The 18,926-nt window shown below is 39.3% G+C and overlaps 1 protein-coding gene across 4 annotated transcripts in view; it reads left to right on the forward strand.

Moving 5' to 3' along the window:
• spock1 (SPARC (osteonectin), cwcv and kazal like domains proteoglycan 1) overlaps positions 1-18,926 on the forward strand; it is a 531,503-nt gene that overhangs the window by 336,274 nt on the left and 176,303 nt on the right. For all 4 annotated transcript variants that reach the window (XM_087995313.1, XM_087995312.1, XM_087995314.1 and 1 more), the window contains one exon: positions 16,081-16,195. In XM_087995313.1, coding sequence (XP_087851439.1) covers positions 16,081-16,195 — 115 coding nt within the window. The remainder of the gene's footprint in view (positions 1-16,080; positions 16,196-18,926) is intronic.

Raw genomic sequence — 18,926 nt, forward strand, 5'->3', positions numbered from 1 at the left:
CTGCAGATTTGGGAAAGATGTGAGTAAATAGTGATTCACATTTCTAATATCTGCTCAATTCCATAAACAACTATATCAGTTTCATAAACAGAAATTGCTGGTTAAACTCAGCAGGCTGGCAAGGTCTGTGGGGAGAAAGCAAAGTTAACATTTCAAGTCTGGTGACTCTTCATCAGAACTGAATTGTTTCAGTTTATTGTTCTTATGCATCCTGCTATACCAAATAACATCTAAAATATATATGCATGTAGTACGTGACATTCACATCAACATAAAGTACCACAAAAAGCTGTTTAAATGGGATAACTAAACACAGTCAGTACACCTGGATTTTCTCCTGCAGTTCTACATGAATACTTCAATCTTTATCCAATTCTCTTTTGAAAGTTATTATTGAATTTAAATCTATCACCCTTTCAAGGCACTGTATTCCAGACCATAACAATTCACTGAATAAAATTATTTTTCCCAATGTTGCTTCCACTTCTTGGCAAATCACTTTAAATTGATGTCATTTAGTTATAGTGACATTTTAATTTGCTACTGCAAAATATAAAACATTGATATTCGAATTCAACATTCACAAAAGACATATTTTTAACAGACTAAGAACAAAACAAATACAACTTGTGTGAGCACAAAACCAGGTAATGATTTTCTTTTGTTTGAGGGCTATATGTGGTTGAATTTCATCAAAAGCCAAAATATCATTTTAATAAGGAAACTGCTGTTTTTCTTATTATTCTTCGTGGCTTTGGAGTTGTTAAATTAACCATTAATGGCACGAGATAAATAGCCCAAAACATGGAACATTTGCTGGTAACTTCTTGTCAATGTCATTACTGTGGTGTATGAATTCATTGCTACATTCACTCATCTTAATCTTAGAATGATAGAATCTTTTGGAATTTGTCAGAAGCTTCTGTATTGGATTAAGAATCGGCTGCAGCATGTAAGAGAAAAAGTTGTCATCAATGGTTGTGGATCTGTTTCATTATTGACTGTCGATGGTATCCTCCAGGGATTAGTGTTAAGGCCTTTTACAGTTTATATACAAGATGAAAACATTTGGTAAAATGATTCACAGTTTTGTAGGTACTGTAGATAACAGTGTGTAAATTGATTCAGCATGTAAATCAATCCTATACATCAGCACCAAAATTTACATTTAGGCCTATGTTTAGTGTCGAAGTTGAACCACCATTTTCCGGTTAGTAAATGCTGAGGGCTATATTGTTATTAGACTTGACTTCATTTTTTCAACACATAGAAAGGATTATGCTCCCCTGATAAGTCAACACATGGGATCAAATAGATAATACAAGCCATGTCTCCAAGAAACTGTTTGGGAATTGAAGACATACTGACAGACAGCAGATTGTGCATGGTGACCAATGAACAGAAATTGGCCCTTCTGCCTCATACTGGCACTTCACATTTTATTCTTGGCCTGTAGGTCCTGTTAATGGATTGGTTTTGTAAAGATTGAAAGATTGACTTATGTGCTGTAACATGCAGTATTTTAGGGAATATGCGCTGCACATGGGTTATGCAGTTGCATTGAAAAGTTCAATTTCTCTAACTATGATCTGCACACTTAACTGTCACAATAATAGAATCCAAAGAATTAACAATATTTGTGTACTCATGAATTGGTAAACTGCAAATCATGTATCATTCAATTTAATGATGGTTAATACAGTAAAGCAATGTTTATGATTAATTATTTTATTTGCTTTGGTGTTTGTAGAATTTTTTAAGTTATTTACTCATCTATCCCATATTGATTATTAGTGGCTGCTACACTGTATTGAATAGTTTGATATTGTTCATCTATTAACACTTATATTACAGAGCTGCCGAGCTCTGATCATCCTAGTAACTTCAGGTATTGCCTCTAACGGCTCCTTTGGTATAGGAAACTGCATTTCAGTAGTACTCTTGAGAAAGTGGCGTGGATAAGCTTATCAAATTTGTGAGGGACACCTTTTAAAGACCTCATGCCTTGATGTAATTCTTACATTGTGTGAAAATTCAAGTTATTAATGGGTTGAAAAGGCAAAAGATAAAATTATAAACCTTTCAATGTTCTAACAACCTACAGGCCTGGATGTTTTGTTTCCTAATTCAAATCCTATTGTAACTTTCACCTAGAATCACGACCTAGCCAAACTATGGCCTGAAAGCACAAATATGAAAGCGCCTTCAGGTAAATCAGATTTCCATTAGAGTCATTACTTGGCCCTCCTTCTGGGAGCCTTCATGTCACATTGCATCGCAGCCTCATTTCTGTTTGCTTATAAATCACATCACTGACAAACTGCTGTGTATCTGACATTCCCCACATCGGATCAGTGTACCCATTCATTACGGACCCAGCATCACAGGCATATTGTGACTTTCACAGTGATATACAAACAAGGATAGGATAAAAGAATTCAGGAGATACCCAGAAAGCTCCAGCAGATGCCATATAGTCTCCAGAAGGAACTGGAGGAGATTGAAGGGGTCAGATTTTATTGTGCTCACAGTAATTTCCTGTGGATAACCAAAGCACAATGTGGGTGTAGTCTGGAGATGTCCGAGGACACCACAATAGAACTGCATCCTCTGCTGCAGCAGGACTGCCACTCTGAAGGAGTGGGTGATCATCCCATCCTGTTGGACATCAAGGTAACAGCAATGTTTAACTTCTAAATGACTAGATGTTCTAAGGATCCACAGGGGATCTGTGTAAAATCTCACTGACCTCAACCCACAAACATATTGAAAATGTGTGTGGGCTCAGTGGCTTCCCCCAGGTATACAGGTTACTATAGACTGTACCCACCTGGCTTGGGAGTGCCATGTTATAACCTAAATGAACTTATTAACAAAAAAGTGTTCCACTCAGGCAATGCTCATCTGTGATCATCACTACCACAGCTTAGAGCTCTGCGTCAGGAATCCTGGAAGCTGCCATCACTATATTCTTGGTAACACTCAAATTCTTGCCTCTTTCCAAAAACTGAATGCCTTACATCCATATCTGGAAAACAAGGACTATCCTGTCCAATGGTTGATGATTCCTTTGAGGGAGCTGCTAACTGGGATGTAATGCAGACCATAGTGCGAGCTTCTCTTTCTCCAGAGCCACTGTGGAACAACAACAGGGCTCCTCTCGATGAGATTTCAGTAATTGGATCACTCCAGAGGAGCAGATCAAATGTGCCTCATTATCCTGGTATGCAGGGCTCTACACAACTGGAGCAGGCAAGGAGGTAATGCTGTGGATGCTGAGGAAATGAGAGAGTGGCAGCAATCCTCCAAGGAGGAAGCTGAGAACATTGACCAGGAGAAACATCACCTTCACCATGATAGGGTAATGTAGCATCAGATGTAACAAGCTGAAGAGAATGTAACTGATAGCCACTTCCAAGAGGTTGGGTTATACCATTGTATGGCACTAAGGTAAGTTAACTTCGGAGTTTAATTCATTATCATGTATCTGGGAGCTGTATACTGAATTCTTCCATGACCAACATCACTTTTTGAGAGAAATCCTGACACAGATTGTTTTGACCCTCATATCATCATTTGGTCTTTTGCTTCTGCAGTTTCACAATAACCATGCAATACCTAAGTACTCTTTCCTCCAAAGTCTAAAGTGTGGGGCCACCAGTACAATGCACCATAAGACAGAGTCTGGATGTTCATAGAATATAAGACATCACCCATCCTTAAATGAGTATGCGCTGCCTGATAAGACACTTAGGTAGAATCATTTCCCCATAGAAGTGTACACTCATGAGTGTTACTTAGTTGCACACTGGGTGTGGCAGAAGTGAGTGGAGGCAAGAACTGGTTTCAAGGCTTTGACATTAACTTTGGCCTCAGTGATCTCCTCATTAAAGTGCTACGTTTTGGCTGCACTCATGAGCATGAGGGTTGAAGGATGCCTGAACTCTATTGCTCTCCAAGAAAATTCTCAAAATTGAACAATACCTCACCAATATAACCTCAGTCCTCTTTGGGATTTATAAAAAAGGTGCTGAACGCTTAACCCAGGCATAGCCACTTAACCAAATCCTACAGCCAAAATTGATCAGACATGTATTGATTGAAAGTGCCTACATTTACAGATCAGTGAGTGTCCTTACAATGAAGTGTCACCCATGACACCATTGTGCCTTCAGAGTCTTTTCTTGCCTGCCCATCAACGTGTATTGGTACAATCCCAAGTTCTGCAGTTGGCCTGGAAGGAGCTTGATCTCTAGTGGAATCTTTTGGCCTGGAAGATTTGGGTGGATAACCCCAGGGGTGTTTGTAGCCAGAGGATGCATGCTGACAATATTCTGCCAGAGACAGGATTATTGTCCTTGGCTACAACTTGCATAGGGTTGGAGATTGAAGTCAGGGTGGAGATGGAAGGTCCCAGCATCTCTGGAATATCCTGAGAGGAAACTTCTGGGATTCCTGCTGAGGTTCATCCTCTATCTGGTGCCTATTGGTACCACTGTGTCTCCCTAACAGGAAGAGGCATCGGAAGTGGTCATGTCCCTCATACCCTTCTTGCCTTGCTGTCAATTCTGAACTGCATTGACTAAAGTGATGGAGTGCTGGTCTATGTGAATCTCTGGCAGACATTGAGCTTTCCATGGTGGGTATCAAACTGTCCATGGAGAAATCCAGAAGCACATACATACTGGAGCCAAACTCCTCTCACCTCCAGTCAGTTTCTGGGTGTCACAACCAAACTTGCCTGCTACTCTTGCACTTGCACAAAGGCATTAATGACGACAGGGGCTTGGACTCCAGGCCAGTGACCTGGAGTAACTCTTACTGAACTAGCTGTGAAGTTGTGCCATCAAATATGGTCATTAGAATATGTTCCTGAACCTAGTCTAGAAAGAGGATCCACTGAGGTTCTCTGTTCTGCTAAAGGCTGCAGGAGAAAACTTTATCAGTGCATCCTTGAAGGGGTCTGTGGATTCTTCCTCAGAGCTGGAGGAGGAGATGATGGGGAATGATTAGCCTCCTTGGGGCAGAGGTCATGCAAGTCCAACTGATGACCATGAAAGAATTGTCCATATTTATGCAATAGAATTAGAAGCTTGGGTGTGATAAGAATATAATCAGAAAGGTGGGATCGAGAGAGCAGTTTAACATGATGAAGCTTACTTGGGTGATTCAACTAGGAAGTATTGACATCCCCATATGAACAAGGAGGAAGTGAGGACTGTAGATGCTGGAGATCAATGTCAAAGAGTGTGGTGCTGAAAAAGCACGTGCCAGTCAGGCAGCATCTGAGGAACAGGAGAGTTGACATTTCGAGCATTAGCTGCTCATCAGGAAGAGCTTATGCTCGAAACATCGAGTCGCCCGGTTCTCAGATGCTGCCTGACCGGCTGTGCTTTCCCAGCACCACACTCTTCAATCTCCAAGTGAACACTTAAAGTCCTCTGCTGCTATATCGAGAATCTTCACTTCTTAGGAGACACAATTGTCAGCTGTTGCCCATCTTTTTCCTCTCTGTCCTGTTGTAAAACATTTTCTCCTACAAAAGGAGGGATTGAGTGAGCTAAAAGTGGCTGGAAGAGATGTTCATGATGGTTCAGAAGCAGGTAAGGCAGCGAGGTGTTCCCAGGAAATGAATGGGAGCACAAAGAGCAGAAGCATTAGTAGCATAGGACAATGAAATGGGTGAGAGCTTTCCTTTCTCACTAATAATGGTACAGTGTAAGGGTCAGTTCCTGGTTTACAGTATTTCAGCTGGTGTGCAGTTGGGGTTTAAATATAGCATCTCTAGCATGAACACAGGGATTCACAGCAGTGCTGAGTACTTCTGTCCTGCTCCTGCATGACTACACAAGAAGGATACCTTAGAGACAAAACAAGCTGACAAGTGATAAGTAAACATTCACACCACACAAATGTCAGACAATACCATCTCCAATAAGAGACAATCTAATCACCATCCCTTGATGTTCATTGGGGTGACCATTACTGAATATCCACTATCAACATCCTTAGGTTTACCATTGACCAGAAACTCAATTGGACTCACCACATAAATGCAGCGGCTACAAGAGCAGGTCAGAGGCTAGGAATACTGTGGCAAGTAACTCATCTGACTTCCCAAAGTCTGTCCACCATCTGCGAGGCACAAGTCAGGAGTGTGATGGAATACTCCCTACTTGTCTGGATGGGTGCAGCTCCAATAACATATAGTTCACTTGATTGGCACTACATCCACAAATATCCATCCCTCCACCACTGATGTTGAATAACAGCAGCGTGTAAAATGTACAAGATGCACTGCAGAAATTCACCAAAGAACCTCAGATACACTTTCCAAACCCACAACAACTTCCATCTTGAAAGACAAGGACAGCAAATACATGGGAACACCACTATTGCAAGTTCCCCTCCAAGTCATTCATCATCCTGACTTGGAAATATATCACTATTCCTTCATTGTCTCTGGGTCAAAATCCTGGAATTCCCTCCCTAACCACATTCTGGGTCTACCTAGAGTATGTGGACTGCAATGGTCCAAGAAGTCAGCTCAACCACCACCTTTGCAAGGACAACTAGTAAATGGGCAATAAATGCATTAGATGCATGTCACACAAGTGAAGAAAAAAAAGAGGTGAGCAACAGAAGATTGCATTGGAAAAGTCACCATGGACCACAGAGGGAAACAGTCCACGAAACTCCCTGAAAATAACAGCCAAATCCAGGGAAAGTTCAGTGCAGAGCTTCTGCTTCATAGCTAATCTTAGAAGTGAATTTCATAGTCTTTCAACTCTTTTTGATAAAACAACATGTCATTTGTTCTAAATTTCTTAACTTTGATCTAAATTTAGGCTGCTCATTTTTGACCACTCCGCTTTTGGAAATATTCTGTTTGTACTACCTTTCCATGCTTTCATATTTGTAATCACTTAGAGTCATAGAGACGTACAGCATGGAAACAGACCCTTCAGTCCAACCCGTACATGCCGACCGATATCCCAACCCAATCTAGTCCCACCTGCCAGCACCCGGCCCATATCCCTCCAACCCTTCCTATTCATATACCCATCCAAATGCCTCTTAAATGTTGCAATTGTACTAGCCCCCACCACATCCTCTGGCAGCTCATTCCATACATGTACCACCCCCTGCGTGAAAAAGTTGCCCCTTAGGTCTCTTTTATATCTTTCCCCTTGAACCCTAAACCTCTGCCCTCTAGTTCTGGACTCCCCCACCCCAGGGAAAAGACTTTGTCTATTTATCCTATCCATGCACTTCTGCTATATCTTCCTGTATTTCTACAAAGAGCCGATTCTTTGAGTCTTTATATTCTTTTGTCCTATACTGAAAGCTTCAATAACCTTCCTAGAATGTGATTCACAAAACAGCTCACAGTCTTGTAACTGACTTAATTTTTGCATAAATTCAGGATTACCACTTCGCTTTTGCATTCCACATCTCTTGAGACAAAATCTGCAATTCTAGTCTCTTTTCAAATGGCTTTATCAACCTGTAGTGCAGCTTTAGTGTTGTGTGAACCTCTACCCCAAATGCCCCACAGCACCAAGCCTGTTTAAATTCAGCATACCATTATCGCTGCAGAGCCTCACAACTACTGACATTCAGTTCCATCTGCCTCTTTTTGATAAATCCTCATCTGAACGTTATTCCCAATGAAGTGTCTTTTCTTCTCCCACAGCATTAGCTGTGTATCCTATTTTGCTGTCATCTGGAAATCAAATGCATGCGTCAGTCGAAAGTAAAGATTTCAACTTTTTTAAAATTACGTTTTCAATTGAAATTGCAAAATGCCAATATTAACCAGTTAAGCAATTTGGAAGGCAGGATTGGAAGCAATCAAGTACCTTGCAAGAGAAGTAAGAAGGTCCAGGTTCAATCCCACCTGCCTCAGGTGCGTTTTCTAACAGGTCTAACCCGGTTGGGTTAAACTAAAAAGCTTGGAAAGTGAGAGGTGCTTAATAGCTTTTCTGAGCAGGTTGATTAGAAAATATCTAAAAGCTGTTAAACCAGTCAAACATTACTTACTTCCACTACTGCTGCTGCTAAGTATGAAGGCAAGTATTTTAGTTTGTTTTTTGTTTTCAAGATAGTATGTATAAGCTGCTATCTTTAAAAAGTTTAATTTTCCTCAGATTAATTTACTAAACTTTGTAGATTATTTTGAAGACAATAAATCTGTACAGAAACCAATCACTTACAAACATTGGGTTCTGTGCAGATTCATTGCCTTCAAAACTAGTTACAGCCAATTGTTTTGAGATCAGCAGAATGAGAATCTTTTTGGTTTTAGTTAAATAATAGCTTTTCAACCAGAAAAAACACTCGCTCGAGGGTCAACTCAAAATGTTTGTTGGAGATAAAACCAATTCCTGCAGACTCTGTACCCCCCCCCCCCCGACTCCACCATTGCAAAAATGAATTTCTTTCCTTCAAGATTCAGTAATTTTTAAATACATCCTTGCTTCATGATCATAGCTATGATATGCTTCCAATACTTCCTGATTTATACTTTGTCCTATAGGGAGGTAACTTTTTGGGTGCCTATAGACAACTCCCAACCATGACTTCTTTGCCATGCTATTACCTTTTACCACCAAACTTTTCCACATCAAAATCTTATGTCCTGACATCACTATTCGCCACTACACTGATACTTTATTAACAAACCTACCCCCCTCCTTTTCATTTGTGCCTATTCTTCTGGAATATTCTTAAATATTGAGTTGCTAGTCCGGATTACCCTGAAACAATATCTGTATAATAGCTACCAAGTGATATGCATTTGTTGCTGTTTGTGTTGTCAACTCATCTATCTTAATACAAATGCTGTATTTATTCAAATTAAATGCATTAAGATTTGATTTCTTACCATTAATACCTATTCTGCCTCTAATTTCTTCTGAACTTTTCTGGTTATATTTTCTACCCTCCTGTTAAAGTTTGATTATTGTTTGCCTGTTCAATACATATATCTCTGATCATTAATTTTGCTTTGATCTTTTCAACTTATCTTCAAGTATACCCTTTAATTAGATTAAAGCCCTGCCAACATCCCAAATCTCTGATGTCTAATTTTAAAAGCTGAAAGCAATGTAGAAGCACCATATTCTCAGCCATGACATTTTCTATAATCTTTAGCCAGTGTCATGAACATCAGAGAGCAATTAGACTTCCAAATGCTGTTAGTTTACATGAATGTGAATTTTTTTTCCTTTATTTGTATAATAATTATAGCACAAGATTAAAGCTCACAAGTAATATAGGAGTTTGCAATTCTATACTGTGTCAAAGATTAGGCTTTACATTAAATTAATGTGTGGCAGAAAGATATATTTTTCTATTGGTTTACCTTTGGAAGTAAGATTTGGAATTGTGGGTAAATTAGAATTTAAAACATCTAAAATAAATTGGTTTCTAATCACATTTTTGAAGTATTGAGTTTTTCATTTTCTCTCAAGTATGGAAATGCAAAAACACAAATTAACTGAACACATCAATTTAAATTTCCAAAGCAATTTCCACTTAAAATCCTGAATAAGATTTTCAGACCCTGTTGTCCACTTCAATTATTTCAACTGGATTCAGTTCTCAGAGCAATTTGTTTTTTTTTTCTCCTACAGTATTTCAAAGGCAGAACTTGAAAATTTCAAGTATGCATATGTCTTTCAAAATTATTTTTGCTAAACTTATCAATGATATGCAATATGCAGAAAATGATGAAAGCTTGAATGCCTGTTCATTTTTCTGTCAGCTTTGTATCCTTTATTGTCTTATAAGTGATTTCAGTTTATTGTGGAAAATTTCAGATGCAGAGAGCATGCTATATAAGTAGCCGCATTTTTGCAGTATGGCATGTTACATGACAGCAAACCCCACAATATTTCAAAGCAGATTTCACTGAAAAGGAAAATCGAGAGAAGTGTGAAATGGGCTGCTGACTTGCTGACCTGTTTCACATTAGTGCACAGAGTTAAGGTCTATCCCATAGAGTGTAAACTGGCTTAACTCTACCAGGTTGTTTCATTTTAAATGGTGTAATAGAGGCACAGCTACCATATCAGTTGAACTTAAATTAACTGCCAAGAAAATCAAACTTGTAATTCCATAAGAAAATGAGTGTTAAAAATCATTGTGGGCAATGTTTCCATCATGTTTAATTATGTCTTTGTGTGTTGTCATCCCATCTCAGTAAATGTATAAGATTATGAAACAAAATGCTTTATTGCTACTTTTGTTGAAATTGAGTTAAGTGAGCAGCAAATGATTCCTAGCTTGAAAATATAATAGTGACCCTTCTGCTGATGGTTTTGCTGTGCACATTACTCATTTCTGGTATTCTGTTTTTCATGACTTTCATGGACCCTTCACTTTTACTTGGGGCTGTATTAAAGCCTTTGACAGAGTTTTGGGGTGGTGTGTATGGGATCTAAACATCACCATCACATACTCTACCAATAAACCTGTGTTAAAATTCGCCAGTGACTAATTGAATTTCCTCTCAAACCACACTAGCTTAACTATACGATTTGGATGTTCTGCATATTCATTTTATATTTGCTCGGTAATTCTTTGTCAACTTGAATTGTCCTAAATTCCAAATCACCTTTTTTCCAATGCTTCTCATACATCATTGACTAATTATGTCCATTCCAATCAATTTGCTGAGCCTTCAGTTGCCATTGGAGGCACCTCACAGAGTCATTCACCACTTTTAACCCTCTTTCATCTAGACAGGTAAACCTGGTCTCTTGCCAATTCACTCTATTTGTTTAGCCTGCCAACCTGCTCCCACCAATTCCCTTGAGTTGTGTTTAGTCTGACCTTTATTAGCTCCTCTTCAGAGCACTGCCTGTCATCTTGCACTACAGGAACAACAGAGCTTCAAGGCCTCTGATTGACCTGCAGCTACGTTGGGAATTTCTTCCTTGATTGGGCTGAAGTAAGTCTCACCCTTAGGCAAAATAAGCAGCTGCCAGATGTGAAATGATTGTGGAGCAGAAGCTGGTACCCTGCTTTCTCTTCACATGGTAGAGCAGGAATCCCCCATATGAAAAATCCCATCATTGTTTTCTCTTTCATTCTTCCTCACTTTGTTTTTTTACGTTCTCTCTTTCTGTATTAATATGTTTAGTACCTCCTCAGAATTCCACTTTTTCATTTATCCTCAACTCCAACTAACATTATACTTCGTTTCCATTTCTTGAGTAGGTTGACATGGGAATCTACTGAAGCATAACACTCTTCCGCCATTAATGGCTTCTTATCCTTTAGTGTTTTCATTCCCTTATGCTGAGATTATATTTCATTATATTACAATTATCAATTTTTTTTTTGGTTTGGAGCTGTGAACTGTGAGGTAAGAGCTGAAGATGGTGTTTGAATTGTGAGAAACAGCTTGTTCCAAAAAAAGAGGAGAATAAACAAACTGATGTTGTTTTTTGTGAGGCCAGGCCAGAAAGTTAATTGCATTTTCGTTTATTGTTCAAACTGCTCTGTGGACATTTCAATTCCAGTGAGGTATTGTATTTAAACAGATGGTAGATGTTTGAATATTAGTTTGGACAAAGTCGGAAATTGATGCTAATCAATCTAACAAATAAAACTTTTGAGAAGAAACAGAGGAACCAAAGTTTGAACTGGTTTTGAACTTTGTTTTGATCAGAAAGATTCTGAATGTCAAAGTTACAAGATAGAGGTTTAATTAGTCCCTGGTTATCCTGCTATTATCAACGTGTTGCAAGTTCAGAGGACAGAATCTTAGTTATAAGAATTCAGTGAATATTATTCTAAGCCTACTGGTAGCTCTTTACATTGACTGGTATCTTCAGAAACCAAGCAAGATACAATCCTACGTGCCTGTGTGACGACAGATCCTGAAAACTGCTTTAGTGAACTGACCAGTAATTTCATTTATTTTCTCTTTTGACTTATCCCCTAATGATTCCTGATGAAGGGCTTTTGTCTGAAAATCAATTTTCCTGCTCCTCGGATGCTGCCTGACCTGCATCACACTCTCGACTCCTATCCTCTAATTGTGTCTGTTTGTCGAGCTGTCCTTTTGTGAGTGGGTGCTAGAATCAAAGAAGATTGCGCTTAAATCATGGACATTAATTAGATTACCTTGTTGTTTAATTTGGCTCTGTTCTACTGTATTATTAATAAATTTTTAATTCATGTTTTAAGCTATAAGCTTGGTGTTTCGTATCCGTCATTCACAAAGTCTAGTATTGGTTATTCAAAAAGTCTGGTTAGGAAGAATTGGGACAATTTTGAGGACCATTGAGTAATTTAATTTTACTAGGTTGTGAATACAGGGACAAGGAGGCTGATTAGATTTGGCTGGCTGTCTTCATGTTGTAACATCTTTTATATCCAAAAGTTAGAATAATCTGGTAAATACTTCCTATTTCCCTCATTATTGATTTTAAAAAATGTATTCACTCACTGGATGTGGGCATTGCTGGCTAGACCAGCAGTAATTGCCCATCCCAAATTGCCCAGAGGACAGTTATGAATCAACCACATTGCTGTGGGTCTAGAATCACTTGTAGACCAGACCATGTAAGGACAGCAGTTTCCTTCCCTAAAAGACATTAGTGAACCAGATGGGTTTTCCAGATTATTGACAATGGTTTTGTGGTCATTATTAGACTTATAATTCCAGATATTTTTCATTGAATTCAAATGCCTCCATCCTCTGTGATGGGATTTAAACCCAGGTCCCCAGAACTTTACTGTGTCTATGGATTAATCATCCAGCAATAATACTACTAGGCCATCACCTTCCTACTAACCTACTTTTTATTTATAACTTTAACTATTAACTTGAGACTGTCACCATAGTTTCAGAATTAAAATAAGTTTGACAGTCAACTACATGTAGCAAAATCAAATTTCCAGATCCTACCAAGGTAGTATTTGTATTGATACTGGAATTCAGGATATAACAAAGCTTCCCAGGCAAGGAACATTTCATAAATTTCTAATCTCTTTCTAAAATAATGGATCATAGGTAGGCCAAACAAACTGCAGTAAATAGTACGGTGACTTAAAATATCAAGAATAAACTTTTTTACTTTATGTACTTTGATGTATTTTAGTTCTTCTTCATACATGAGCTATTCATGTTGAGAAAGCCATGATGGGCATGCTGTGCCAAGATCAGGCCTGCTCATTCAACATTTAAGGAAGTCTCCAGCATCAGGAAACGGATCCTCTTACCCCATGACCATTACCCTATAATCCCCCTCCCATCAGTACTTGCCTGTTTGTTGGATCCCTGCTCAATCTGAGACCTTGGGCGGGTGTAGTGTGGCAATGCTGTGGTTTTAAGAGGTCTGTTATGTCCTGGTTTGTTTCAGAGAGAGATTGAAGGAGTGGCAAGCAGTGGATGAGAAGTTAAACAACTTGTGAGACCTTGGAGTATTTTTAAAAGTTGGAACAATAGAAGCAGCCTGAATGGGTGTGGCCAAACTCTCACAGATAAAGGATTTTTAGTTAGCTTTCAGCAGTTGCAGTAGTGGACTTGAAGTGGGTGTTAATTTTACCTCTCTGAATTACAGCCAAAAGCTAATGGTCTGGTGGAATTATTATTGGACTGTTAGTCCAGAGATCCAGCTAATGTTCTGGAGACATGAGTTTGAATCCCACTGCATCATATAGTGGAATTTAAATTCAATTTTAAAAACATCTGGAATTAAAAGTCTAATGATAGACATGGATCCATAGTCGATAGACAGAAAAACCCATCTGGTTAACTAATGTCCTTTAGGGAAGGAAACTTCCATCTTTACCTGGTCTGGTCTACGTGTCACTCCAGACCCACAACAATCTGGTTGACTCTTAAATGCCCTCTGGGCAATTTAGGGTTGGGCAATAAATACTGCCTGGCCAGCGACACCCTCATCTCATGAGCAAAAATATACCTGAGTGTTCTCTTCCTAGGCCGCTGGATTGCAAGTGAGACAAAATGTATTTGCTGAATTTGCTAAAAGGTGTGTTTTTGGGATATTACTACATTGGAACAGTTAATTAGTAAAAGTTACTATATCTATTATTCTGTTAAGCTTTCCAATAGAGTTAAATTATTCTAAGTTCTTCTTTCTTGTGCTGTATATTAACCATAGTGTTTGAATAAATTGTGTTTTGCTTAACGCCAAGCAGTTTGACCAATCAAGTTGTATCTGGAACACTGCACTTCACATTTGCCTTTAAAATAAGATAGTAAAAAAAAGTTAGAGTGTAGGCTACCTTCTTAAAATATTTTGATGGGTTCTGGTCTGGTCCATAACACTAGTGCTAGCAGTACTCACTGTCTTCCTGGTGGCATTGCTGAGTACAGAAGATTGCTGGTCCCTAACAATATTTCGGCATCCCCTGCCCCCTTGTCCCAATTCTTGATCACAAGGGAAGGCCGACTACTGGCCTGCAAATTGCTTTTGATTTGACAGGCCTTTTAAAAGAGACAGTGTATGGCTTTTCATTTGGTGGGTGAGCAACTTGCCTCCGTTAACATCAACCCTGTGTGCAGAATCTCATGGAGGTGATGCTGGGATCCAAGTTATCAGTGAGTCCCCTGCATCACTTCTCTTAAGGAAACCGCTGCATCTTGTGCCACTCATGCATTGCCAAGCAATTGGTGGCTTAATCCAGGTGGAGGCAGAAAGGCTGTCACACAACTGTGCAATTAAGTGACCCTACTCCCAAACTCACTGTGGGAGATCTGGAGCAGTGGATTTGTAAGATGGTGAGGATATGTAAAGTGTAGTGTACTGACCACATCAACATTCATGTCTCAATAGCAGCTCAAACTTTTAATTGAAAGTTTAATGTGCATATATTATGGACAGAGTTTAGATTAGAGTGGTGCTGGAAAAGCACAGCAGGTCAGGCAGCATCTGAGGAGCAGGAAAATCGACGTTTCGGGCAAAAGCCCGAATAGAGCCTGATGAAGGGCTTTTGCCCGAAACTTCGATTTTCTTGCTCCTCGGATGCTGCCTGACCTGCTGTGCTTTTCCAGCACCACTCTAATCTAAACTCTGGTTTCCAGCATCTGCAGTCCTTGTTTTTACCTATATATTATGGACAACTCATTCTAACAAATATACCATTAGCATCTTGAAAGAATATTGCCACATTATTGCAACAGAATCGATTCTTAAAGAATCATCATTGGCTTCCATGAGCACAAGTTCATGGACGTATAACAAATTGAACCTGTGGCGTGGGATAGCTTCATATAGCGCACTTTTGCTGATGGTTGAATAGACTGATCCAGTAGAGGAATTATCTAACAATATGAACTGGTCACCAGGTGGCATCGCCAGTGGTTGCTTTCTTTATTGGTACCAGTTGTCAAGCCATTGGCCATCATAGTGACACATGCTAGCCCAAAGGTGTTGTCACCATTTTCTCTGTCCCAGATATGTCTCCAGGTACATGAATCAAGGTGTAGGTCCTTCATTTGTAAGCAACCTTATAGTTTATCTGGTTCTGGATATGTCACCATACAGAAATCGTAAGCGATACAATTGTCTGTCATCCTGTCAGTGTGCCTGAGCTATCTGCGAGGCTTCTATTTGACGAGTGCCAATATAATTGGGAGCTTTACCTTTGAGGTTCAGCTGCATTCCATAGTGTGCTGCAAGCAGAGATTAAAGTTTGTGAGCTTCTCTTTCCTTGAGAGCCAAGTCACATTGTTTCAATGACCATTGCACAAGGTACAGAGAACACAATCTCATGAATTTGAATCTTGGTCCTAAGAGACAGCTTGATTTTAGTCCATGCACATTTCATGTGTTGTCTAAAAAAAATACTGTTTTCCCATGTGTTTATCGAATTCTGCATCAAGAGACAGATTGCCTGTCAGCATGGACCCTAGGAAACAGAATTTTCTCACCACTTCCAAAGATGTTATTTGGTTTATCAGGGGCTGAGATGTCACACCATGTTCCAAGGAGAGGATTTTATCAAGGGGTTAAACAGCCCCAACAAAGAATTGTATATTAAAATCGCTGAATGATTTTATGTAACTTTAATTGTTATTTGTTTTTCTTTTCTTAGCCCTGGATCCAACAAAAGACCCATGTCTGAAGATGAAATGCAGTCAACACAAAGTCTGCGTAACCCATGACTACCAAACAGCGCTTTGTGTTAATCGCAGACAGCTAATGCACAGGTGGGAAAGGATTTCTAACAGCTTGCATTTACAGGATGCACACTTAACATTGGAAATACACCTGCAGAGTGGTTTATAGATGAGATAATTGAAACTGAACACTCAGTAGGAAGAATAGTTGGAGTGGATTTAAACACCAAAATCAAAAAAAATGTCGTCAGTGGAATCAAATTGGTGCCAGGTCTCTCCTTCCTTGAACCCAATTGTGCTTTTTGGTCTGTAATATTACTGAGAAGAGAGCGATACCATACAGACAGTTTGTTCTTTTGAATCTGCTCTGCCTTTCAACGAGAGCATGGCTGATCAGCTTCAAATCCACCTTTCAATATTATCTTTATATCCTTGAGTTTTCAAAATACCCTAAAATCTATTAACCTCTGATTTGAATTTACTCAAAACTCAGCATCCGCAATCTCGTGGATTGAAAATTGCAGAGACCCACAGTTCTCTTCTCAGTGCGAAATGGTGACTCTTCATTCTGAGATTGTGAGTTGAATTTTCATTTCACAATGCCTGCATGCACACAGACTGAAGAACAAGCAGGGGGAATGCTGGTCTGCATTTTCATACTTGCCTTCTGATTCCCACTGCCTGCCATTTCTCCTCGTTTGGGAAATGTGGCACTTTGCAACCCAGCATACACTTCAGTCCCCGACATAAATGTCTGCTCCAGGTTTTCCTGCCCAGAAGCCTGTTGGACACTGCCCAGTTAATCAGTTTGTGAGCCTTGGCCGAAGCATCCTTTGGAGTCATGAACAGTTTGCCAATAAATTTAAAATTACTTTCTCATGACAACTGTCAAAATTTAATGGTTTTTAATGCCTTTTATATATTTTCAATGCAGTGATTGATCACAGGGTTTTGTCTTTAAAAGATAAGTGATAATTAAATTGATTTGAACTGTTGAAGGAAGGACTAAATGCATTCAAGGATAAAGGTATAGTTGCTTCAGTCCAAATAGACGATAGAGCTGCTCTCTCATTAGAGAGAGATAGACTGTGGTGGTTTTAACCTAAGGGTTACCTGCCATAGGTAAGGGGCAAGGTTGAGAAAGAGAGTTCTTTGCGACAACTTCAGTAAGGTGGGAATTGAATCCATGCTGCTAGCATCAGTGAACATTGAAAACCAGCCATCCAGCCAACGGAACTACTGATCCTCTAAATGCATTGGATTACTTTCTCCTGTGAATAAAGTATTTCCATAGTATGGAGAATCAAATATAAATACTTGGCTTCATTTTCACATTGGTTTAGTGTCCTAACATCTGCTAAGCCTTTGAAGCACATTTTCAGAATTTACTTTGTGCGTAAACTAGTCATAAAATAACACTGGCATGTCTTTGAAATGCTCATGAAATAAATAGGAAGCAATCAGATGTTCAAAATTCCTTTTTATCCTCTTATATTTACACAAAACTATTAATCAAACACAGGCAGTGAAAATCTTGTTGAAAACAAAACCAGCATCCTACTTGAGATTTCTTAAAATTGTCAAAATAAACAAACAGGTATTGAAAATCAACTTCAGTGACAGATAAACCTATTACAAACTGATACAACAGTTAGTTAAATAAAGTTAGCCAAGTTGTGTAAATGACCTCTTACAGGACAAATGTGTATCTTGGGGTTTGTCTTAGTATTCATAACGAGGCAATCTGATAACACAGATGCCTGATCAATTCAGCCTACTCTCGCTGATACAGATGCCTGATGGCCTCATTATGAATGGTTAACAGAGTTTCAAAACACATTAATGCCTTCAGCCCTGAAGTGGTCTGTTACAAGTCATTCAAATACTCAAAGTTGCTGTGACAATATGCATTCTTTCATACATGTTGCAATCTGGAGCTTTTGGTTAGTAATGCTACAAGGTACAGCTTTCTTTCTGTCATAGAACTGATGCCAGGAACCCCTCTTGCTCTTACCAACTGCAACTGACCTGTGTCGGATGGATTTGCAGATTGATAATGTTATAAAGTTGAAGGCATGTACTGTACTTTTAAGGGAGTTTGAATTTATGTTTATGCCTAAAATGTTGACTCTCCTGCTCCTCAGATGCTGCCTGACCTGCTATGATTTTCCAGTGCCACACTTTTTGGCTCTATCTCTGCAGCATACCCTATTCATCCTTTAACCTGACCTGACTAGCCCTCAGCCCAATCGTCTTTACCCACCCTACCCCTAATACACTTACCTACTCTCTGCAGCTTTTCAAACAAGCTTTTAGGACATTTAACTTATTTACCAGATAGGGGAGCTCCTGTCATAAACAAGGATGGGGTATGTCTTCTCCCAGTAATCTACATATCAAGAAGCAGTTACATTTTGGGTCCAGTTTGCATTTCTGCCCAAGATTTCTGACCCCACATTATCTAGAATGGATCTCCAAAGTGGCAGACAGCAGCAGGAATTGAAAGGTGATCTGACAGTGATTGCCACTTCTCAATGACTCAGGCCATTGTTTTCCATTTATTGTTTCATCTGCCGTTCCCCGTGAGCACTCTTCATCGCTCCTAACACTTCCTCACATCCCCAGCACCTTCCTATGCAATCATGGGGGCTGCAACATTTGCCCATGTATCACCTCCCTCCTCACTGTCCAAGGCTCCAAACACAAGTTTCAAGTGAAGCACCATTTAATTTGTACTTCTTTCAATCTATTACATTCTCTGACCATATTGCAGTCTTTTTTCTATTAGTGTGACCAAATGCAGATTAATTAATCACTTTGC

This window comes from Chiloscyllium plagiosum, unplaced genomic scaffold, assembly GCF_037043375.1.
Source record: "Chiloscyllium plagiosum isolate Xiang-an unplaced genomic scaffold, Cpla_swu_hap1 HiC_scaffold_16, whole genome shotgun sequence".
NCBI classification, from domain to species: Eukaryota; Metazoa; Chordata; class Chondrichthyes; order Orectolobiformes; family Hemiscylliidae; genus Chiloscyllium; species Chiloscyllium plagiosum.